This window comes from Gossypium hirsutum, chromosome D05 (genome assembly GCF_007990345.1).
Source record: "Gossypium hirsutum isolate 1008001.06 chromosome D05, Gossypium_hirsutum_v2.1, whole genome shotgun sequence".
Taxonomy (NCBI): Eukaryota; Viridiplantae; Streptophyta; class Magnoliopsida; order Malvales; family Malvaceae; genus Gossypium; species Gossypium hirsutum.
Genome location: NC_053441.1, coordinates 7840083 through 7849779, shown reverse-complemented (window position 1 = coordinate 7849779; position 9697 = coordinate 7840083). Strand labels below are relative to the sequence as shown.

The 9697-nt window shown below is 32.4% G+C and overlaps 1 protein-coding gene and 1 pseudogene across 1 annotated transcript; one reads left to right on the top strand and one right to left on the bottom strand.

The window, feature by feature from the left end:
* Nucleotides 1-2799: 2799 nt before the first annotated feature.
* On the top strand, nucleotides 2800-5437 carry LOC107959121 (xyloglucan galactosyltransferase KATAMARI1 homolog; annotated as a pseudogene).
* Nucleotides 5438-5859: 422 nt separating this feature from the next.
* Nucleotides 5860-7891, bottom strand: LOC107959122 (respirasome Complex Assembly Factor 1). Its single transcript, XM_016895100.2, has 4 exons — nucleotides 7538-7891; nucleotides 7156-7259; nucleotides 6147-6276; nucleotides 5860-6047 (listed from the first exon to the last, which is right to left on the bottom strand). The coding sequence occupies exons 1-4, from the start codon at nucleotides 7652-7654 to the stop codon at nucleotides 6009-6011; spliced, it is 390 nt and encodes a 129-aa protein (XP_016750589.1). The 5' UTR covers nucleotides 7655-7891; the 3' UTR covers nucleotides 5860-6008.
* Between the last annotated feature and the right edge of the window lie 1806 nt (nucleotides 7892-9697).

Here is a 9697-nt window from a genome sequence, read left to right as displayed (position 1 = left end):
ATGAAAAATTTATTGTTTTTATTTTTTTTATTTTTTTTTGTTATGAGAATTAAATCATGTTTATTAAATGGACCAAATACAACTCTTAACAATTTGAGATTCTCTAAGTTGCTGGTCATGATAATCAAGTAATAGTTTAGGGAAAAGACCAAGAGGTAGAACAATTGATGAATAATCTTAAATTAAATGAGGGTGCAATTAATGTTGAAGTTGTTGACTTTTAATTTTAAGAGGTTTGTGAAAGAGAAATATTATAATTTATCAATAAAAACATGTCGAAAAAAAGTAAAATGATTGATACGTTACAAGTGTAACAAGAGTATTTCTAGTATACAAATGTTATTGGAAAAAGTAAAATGATTGATGCGTTACAAGTAAGAGAAGATTAGAATGGAGAAGAATAAATAATCTCTTGAATATCTCAAATAATGTAGTGTAGAGCGGTAATTATAGAGTAAAAATAAATTATTCAATGAAAATTAAAAAAAAACAATATTAATAGTAATCGAATTAATACTCGATTAATATATGTTTTTAAAAATTGAATGAAACTTTTCTTTGCATATAAAAAATTATCAAACAATTTTGTTATTACACTGAAACTAAATTAAGGTTGGAATTAAATATAATGGTAAAATTATTTTATGTCACATGAATTAAACATTGTTTTAAAATAATAATGAAACTTCAACCCTCAAAAACAATAAGGAAAGTATAATGTTTGAAAATCATATATAGCCGTAGATTATGTTGTTAGTGAGAACTTATCTGCCTTTGAATTTTTTATATTTCTAGTATACAAATGTTACAAAATTTAATAAATTAATATCTGTCATGTAAATTTATCAATAATAATTTAATAATAAAATTGGATGCAGAAGCGTATTTAAATCTATTGGTTCCTTAAATTTTTTCGAATCTTCCAAATTAATGCATAAGAAATTTAAAGAAAATTCACTCTCTCTTTTCTAAAGATTTCTAAAGATGGGATGTTAGAAAAATTATCTCGTGTGTAAATTGGGGTCTATAACCTTAATATATAAATTTTACACATTAACTATAATTTCTAATCAGCCCATCATTAATTAAAAATTAGATACTAGAGTATTTACACATATTTGGCTCATATTTTATTTAATAATTAAAATCCAATAAACCTTAATAAATTTAATTAACTTTTAATTTAGGCTAACATTTCATGATAGTAAATAATAACATGTAATTGATCTTATTATATGTCTATATTTTTCTAACAACAAAAACTTAAAAAACCCGATAAAGGTGAATAAATCAGAACTTTCAATATATTTAAAGAAATTGAGTGGCTACTTTAATATCACTGATTTGATATAGAAAATTATATATGTATATAGACATATGGTTAACATAATCTTTTGAGGAGAAAGTTAGGTTGGGAGTTATGTAAAAATAAAATAAAAATTATATGGCTCTGCAGTATATGATTTTCGAGGTTTTAATCTTTATATAGAAATATTTATCTATATTAAAGAAAATATATGTAATTGAATCTTTGTTTCTTGTGATTGGTTGGAACAGATGTCCTTAAATTGATAGTATTAAATTTCTCTCGGTGATGTTATTTTGATAATTATTTATTGTAACAAATATTTGGTGCTAGTTGATGGTTTAGATTTTTAACATAAATTATACAGAAATATTATGGTGTATTTTCGAAATTAAGTTTGTGTTTGCCCTTTAAAATCATCTCAGGTTGACACGTGCTGGGACCATGATTTTGGAAGATTTAATTTAGGAAAGTTGACAACATATTGAAGACAAAAGAAATGGTAATAAACAAGTAGATAGTTTTTGACTTCTCAACTCCTCAAATCTTGGTCGGTTTTTGTAATTGTTAATTTAAAGATTTTCAAACATACTATAATTACAGGCATTCATCAAGAATTATAAATAATTTTAAATATGTCATATATGATCATAAAACTATTTTAAAAAAAATTCAACATGCGATTATTAAAATCCATAAAAGAAAGAAAGCAGTGATGGAGACATTTTGCTAATAGTTACAAGTATTCCTTATCAAAAAATTATAGAAAATTTGTGTACTACCACTTCTTCAACGCTACAATTTTAGTTGCCAGAAAGAGAAAGCCTTCTTGTCTACCAAAATCAATTCTATTCTGACTTTGAGTTACTTTAATTATTTTTTTCTGATTCATTTGTGATTTTTTTTATTTTAAAAAAAGAACCCCGAATGAATCACACCAATCTATATTTCATATAGTAAAATTGTATATTATTAAAATTTTTAATTTAGACTCTCATAATATAATTTTTTTAAAATTTTAATCTCTTTTTTGAAAATTTATATATTTTTTTCGATTTCATATTACAAAATTTCTGATTTTTCTTCCTTTTGGTTACTTTTGCACATATGTAAACTGTAAAAATTATACTTGCAAATTGATAAATAATTGAAAGAGACTAAAGATAAAGCCCACAGGATTGAAAGCTGCTCTTTTCCTCAATTTTGGACGAAAACAAAGAGCTTAAGACCCCAATTTTGGATGGAGTCTAAAGCAAATTGGCCCAATCAAATCCAAGGTCTCATTGTTAGGCTTAATTTATAAGATTAATGATCTCAATTGGAAACCATATATTCTAAATCAGTCCTCTAATTTTCTTTTGATGAAGTCGATACCCTTTAATTCACACTGACTCAGAATAGAGATAACTACTTTTTCTTTTTTCCCGGCAAAGGCATAATAATATATAGAATTTTTCCTTTAATAACATTTAATTCAGTACCAAAAATTCTTGAATGGTTCAAAAATCCTTAATTGCTTTTCAAGCAATTCCATTTCACGACTTTCCAGATTCTGCCTATGCTTTTCCTCTGTGTATACAATCTCTTCACACACATGAATAAAATCTATTTTGAATTAACCATCATATTGGTATGAGCAGTGAAACGTTAATGGAGAAACCGATGAGTGGAAAATTTCGATGCAGAACCCAGTCCTGGTACATTGTTTTGGCTTCTTTCCTTTTGTGGTTCACACTGTACATGTGTTATTTGTATTCTTCATCTGTAACATTTCGCAAGAGGGGACATAGTTTCGTAGCCAACAACCATACGGGTTTTTTAGATTCATCCCAGTCTTTTCATGTTGTTGATAGAGATGATGAAACTCAAGATCCTTCTCATGTAGAAGATATTGATATTGTAGATAATGTTGTTGACGATGATGAAACCGAAACTGACGAGGATAAAACTACTGAGTTTTCCGACATCGAAGAAGTTAATCAGGTCATTGATTCCATGTTGTCTGAAGATCAGAACGACACCGACACAGATTCTGCCAAAGATAACGAAGATGTAACAAGTAATGAAGAGGTTAACAATATGGCTGAAGATGATAAACCTGTTGTTCGATCTTCAGCGCAAGACAAAAGAAAGGAAGGTCGTTCGACCAAACAAAGAAAAGGGACAAATGTTTCAGAACGACAAAGGGACAAGAAGTCTGAGGAGGATCAAGAAAGAAGAAAGGAAGATCGTGTGGTAAAACAAAAAGAGCCTGCAAATGTTTTAGAACGACAAAGGGGGGAGAACGTTGAAGATCAAGCAGCTAAACGGAAAGGGGCGGCAAATCTTTTGGAACGACAAAGGGGAGAGAATGTTGAAGATCAAACGGCAAAACGACAAGGGAATGCTGATGTTTCAGAACGACAAAGGGAAGACAATCCTGAGGATCAACCTGTTGAAAAAATGTTACCGGCTGTTAAGAGCCAAACCGAAAGGCCTCAACGTCCCAGGAGAAGAGAAAGGAATAAACCTGCGGATTCATTGGATCCTGTCATGGAGAAAAGGATAAAGAAAGTTGTTGCGGAACCAAGAAGACAAAATCCAGTACAAGTTGGATCGGATTCATGTTCGGGGCGGTATATATATATTCATAATCTTCCTAGGAAATTTAACCAAGATTTACTCGAAAACTGCCGCTCGCTTAGTTTCTGGACAGATATGTGTGAATGTGCGTCGAATCTAGGCCTAGGTGCCCGTCTTTCTAATGATGAAAAGCTTGATTCAAACTCAGGTTGGTTTGCTACAAACCAGTTCTTACTAGAAGTCATTTTCCACAACAGGATGAAGCAGTACAAGTGCTTGACTAAAGATCCATTGGTTGCTTCAGCAATCTATGTTCCGTATTATGCCGGCCTTGATGTTGGCCGTTACCTTTGGGATCCTGATGGGTTCATGAGGGACTATGATGCACTTAATCTTGTCAAGTGGCTTGCATCTAGACCTGAATGGAAAAGAATGTGGGGGAGAGACCATTTCTTGGTTGCAGGAAGGATTAATTGGGATTTCAGGAGAGACCCGAAAAACGAGTCTGATTGGGGCAATGAGCTTCTGAATTTTGATGAATCGAGGAACATGACGATGTTGGTACTCGAGTCGAGTCCATGGAACTACAATGACTTTGCGATACCGTATCCAACATATTTCCATCCTTCAAGAGATGACGCTGTGTTTCAATGGCAGAACAAGATGAGAAGACTGAAACGACGATTCTTGTTCTCTTTCGCAGGTGCACGACGGCCTGGTCGCCACGAATCTATCCGCAATGAGCTCATCGAACAGTGTCTTGCTTCAAGAAGGAGATGCAGGTTCCTTGAATGTGATAAAACGCAGAAGTGCCACAAGCCAGCTAACGTGATGAGATTGTTTCAAAATTCCATCTTCTGTTTACAACCACCAGGAGATTCCTACACCAGGAGGTCAATATTTGATTCAATTATAGCTGGTTGTATCCCAGTTTTCTTCCATCCAGGTTCAGCTTATGTTCAATATATATGGCATTTCCCCAGGGATTACAATAAATACTCGGTGATGATACCGGAAAGTGATGTTAAAACCGGGAAAGCCAACATTGAAAGAATATTAACAAGAGTTTCTAGAGACAGAAGAGTAGCTATGAAGGATGAAATTATAAAGATGATCCAAAGGTGATATATGCAGATCCATCATCAAGATTGGGGGAAATTGAAGATGCATTTGATCTAACAATTAAGGGTATTCTTGACAGAGTTGAGACAGTGAGGAATCAAATGAATGAAGGGAGATTAGTGAATTATGACTTTGAGGAAGAAGAGTCTTGGAAGTATTTTGCTATTGGGAAACTTGGGCCCCATGAATGGGATACTTATTTCTCCAGAAAAATTGGGAAACATGGCCCTTGAATTTGATCCTAATTTCCCTTAATTTTTTAAGAAAGAAAATCAAATTTAACTGGCGAATATCAAGTAGGGAGAGGTACTAGCAATGAAACTAGAGGAAGAAACAAAGAGGAATTTTATTTTAATTATTGTAAATAGTAGTAGTACCAATTTAGATTCTGTAATTATTGGAGATTATTGTTATCTATGAACTCCAAAAGTCTTTTTTTTTATTTCATTAATTAGAGTTTTGAAAATTTACTAGTTCAGTAAGATGGCAAATACAGTGGAATGTGACAAAGGGTAACTTGTAGAGGGAAAATCATAGAAATCGGAGTTAAACTCAATTGAATCAAAGCAAGCATTCATGAAGAACAATGACAATAATAAGAATCTTCAAGAAACAGTGGATTTGGGGGGACAAAGAGCACAGTACTTGATCTGTTTAAAACAATGACAAAATCTAGGGCAATTTGAACGTTATTGAAATTTGCCCAAGTTCCATGCATTATCAGAAATTTCTCCAGTAACAGATATTTTGAAGCAAGAGAAAAAGGTGTTTTAGTTTAGCATCGGGTGCTTTGTGCCATAAACTGAAATCAAACATACACATACCATGATAAAAGGAAAAAAAAAACTTCATGTTCTGCAAAATCGGAATGTCGTAAAAGGAAATAAAGGCTATTTGCATTTCTCAACTAAGAAAGTTTCGCACTGTTTTCAGAGATAATGAATTGTTCCTCATCTAAAGAGATCCTTGAAATGTGAATTTAGAAACAGAGGGAAGCGGAGTTGATGCTAAATACGTATCAAAAATGGGCCAAGCTGTATACGAGAATCCATGCCAACTGAAAAGGAAAAGATGGTTTTGTTAGCTATAAACATGAGAATGTTATGCAAAACTGTCATTTGAACATGAAAGAAATAATGAAAAGTTAAACAAGTACCAGAAAGAGAGTCATTGAAGCAAAAAGCCCTTCTTGGAGAAGGGCTGCATGACCACCGAATTCTTCTTCATCGATCTTCAGTATCATTGCATAATAGCCATATATAATACCAGTGGATATGGCCAGAAAACTGCAAGCATTATAACAACATCAAATAATTGAGTAAAGGTTCAGCAAAGAATAAGAACTAAAAAAAGGCAGGACAACGACAAATACTACTACTATTGCTTATTGAATGAATTCTTCAAAACACTGGGCGGATGTCAAGACATTCAAGATACTGGAAGCTGGCAGCATAAAACCCTCAACAAAACTGGTAAGCTAGCTTTAAAAATCGTTGGCACATGAAGACAACATCATAGTCCTTTCAGATATTCAAAGAAACGGGATGGTGACATAAGACATTGCATAATCCATAAATGCAAGTAGAAAAGTTATGTATTTAACTTATCGATTTCAAAACCCCAATGACAGATACTGCATTCAAAATTTCTCACTACCTTCTAGGAAATATATATCAAAGCAAACCTGGGATATGCACATGAACTAAAACACACTCTGGTATAGTTTTAGCAAAGCAATTTATTTATCCTTTGTCAGTCTGATAGCTTAAGAGAATGTTCAAACCCTTATTTTACACCCAAGTCAATAGCTAAAAATTATTGGCGATTAATCCTCAGCCAATCTAAAATTTTGTCAACGGAAAGCAATAGTTCCAGCTAATTACACTAGTATAAATTCCAAAAGCCCAATACACTAGGTTCCTGCTATATGCAGCGTCATACCATGAGCATACCTCATATCACAATATGGCATCTACATAACTTGTGAACTCACTTAACTTGGTACAGTGCTATATGCAGGGTCATACCATGAGCACACCGCATATCACAATATGACATCTACATAACTAGTGAACTCATTGAACTTGGTACAGATTGAACAATCCGATACAAATCCGAAGCGTTGTCAATTTACTAATGCATGCAACCTGAATCTAAGAACTTACATGAAGATCCAAATGCCTCCAACCACTGGGATTGCTCCCCATAACAAGCCACAGAAAAGAGCTACAACTTGTCGAATCCAATGCAATACATCTCCTAATTGATCCTGCACCAACAATCAACCAAAACCCATCATAATTTTCTTTTTCGAAAACTCATGATCATCCAATTAACCCCACTCCCCCAATTTAACAGGAAAAGCAAAAACCCATTAAATTAAACTACTTCCAGAACTAAATAAACTCAATTAAGAGCATAATTAAAGTATAAATGACTATAATTACAGCTTACTGTTAAGAGTATCTGAGTCAAATTAATAGTGAAACTTTTAAATAAAGTCAACAAAATTAACGAACAAAAAGGAAGAAGAAGAAGAAGATTAACCTTGTCCCAAGAAGCTTCTGGATCTAATAACTTAGCGAATTTGAACGGAGAGAAGTGACCGTTTTCGTGCTGTTGATGTTGCTGTGAATTCAATTTAACTGATTTCGATTCTTTCATAGTCAATTTTTAAAAACAAATACAAATTTAGTACAAGTAAAATAAGAAACAGATTTTGATTAATTTGAGGTTAAACTTGAAGAAGGATTTTGGATGGGAAAGAATATTTAAAATTTTCGAAATGCTTCAATGTTGATCTAAAAGGAAGAGTAGATTGGATGTCGTGAAGAAGAAAGTGGTAGAAGATTATCAATATTTTCTTTTTAATTTTCCACGATACTTTATTTCTTCTATCACTGCACTGCACGTGATGCAGTTTTTTTCTTTCGCTTCAGATCTATTTTATGTTTTTTTTGGACAATTACGTTACTAACCTTATTAATTATATAATAAAAATAGTTAAAGATAAATATTAAAAATTGATCAAGTCGTCTATTGGTAATCATCGTTATAGAAAAAAATTTGAAAGGAAGAATTCTATGTTCTTCAAAGTCAATGGGTGAAGGACAATCTAAATCAAGAATATGATAGATAGTGGGACGAAGTATCCCGAGTATGTCGACCATGAGAGAATAAAGCCACTTGAACTAACTCATGGACAGTTTTATTGGCAGTTAAATGTGTACAAAGGAAAGACAAAAGCTCAAACGATGCACTGAGAAAAAGGTAATCTCGTAATACATTTCCGAATTCAGATAAATCTGTCGTTGAATAACTCAATGCAAGCATAACCGGCTTGCAATCCGACTCAATGATCATTTATCGTACCCTTCTTCTTTCAGCCACGACAAGGCCTCAGGTATGTCTATGAGTTCAGCCGTGGTGGACAGGAAACTCCCCGGACAAAAGGCCCCGAGTGAGCCCGGATAATAGCAGCAAAAGACGAACCTCTCTGATCATTAGGGACTGCTGCATCTATATAGCACTTAAGCTAGTCCGCTGCAGGTCTAACCCAATGCTCGCTGCTCATGCCACCTACAGCAGCATGCTGCTGCGTTCCGTCGCCAACTCTCTGGGCATCAGACTAATCTTGTAAAAATTGATCAGCGGCTGAAATGATAGAATGAAAAGAGGCAACATTACCTTTCCGAACGAGAAGGTTACTATGCAACCATAAGCTCCAGGCAATATTCATCAGTCGACATCGAGAACCCACAACAGGAATGGCTAAAATATTGTTGAAAAAAGAAACGGCCGTTAACGAGTCATTCCTACCTCCCCCAAACTTCCATGGCAATCGGGCAAATATAGCAGTACGTGCTCAACAGTTTCAATATAGCAGTACATGCTCAACAGTTTCAACCGTTGTAAGCAACGCCACCAAAAATCAACAATCACCACCTTTGTAGGGACTTTATGTTCCACAAACTGTTCCACGGTCCATTAACTGCCAAATTCATAATAATAGACATGGTATTTAAAAGGCAGCACATACCCCGATTTTACCTCATACTCTCCCGAACGAGTGAAGTGCCAAATTAAAATTAATTTAAAATATTAAAATCTTGTATTAATAAGCACAGCCAAAATATGATGAAACGATCGAAACACACTAGTAGTTTGTGTATGAGCATTAATATTTTGTATTTTTTTCTACACCAATTATATAAATATAACTATTTATATTATATTTAAGTTTCTAATTAAATTAATATTATGAACAACTGTCTCCAAAATCAAAGTTACAATAATAAAAATAAATAAGAGTGTATAAGACACTTAATTTTTACAAATAACTACTTTAAACATTATCATATAATTAAAAACTTACCTTTTTGTGTTTAAATTTTAATTTATTTAAAATAATGAATAACTTAAAAAGTTTTTTTTCAAATTTAAGTTTTAATTTATTTTTTAATATTATTATTTAAAAAATATTTTAAAAGAAGATTTTTTCACCACAGACTATGAGGAAGGTAGTAATTTAATATTTCAAACATGAATATATATATTTATCAATTAAATATTAGATTATGACACATTTACAATTTGGATAAAAGTTTTTTATTTGAAAAAATATTTAAAAAATAAATGAAGTTTTATTTGAAATAATAAAATAAAAATTTGAAAATTTGTGTTTTATATAAACTAAAACAAATATTT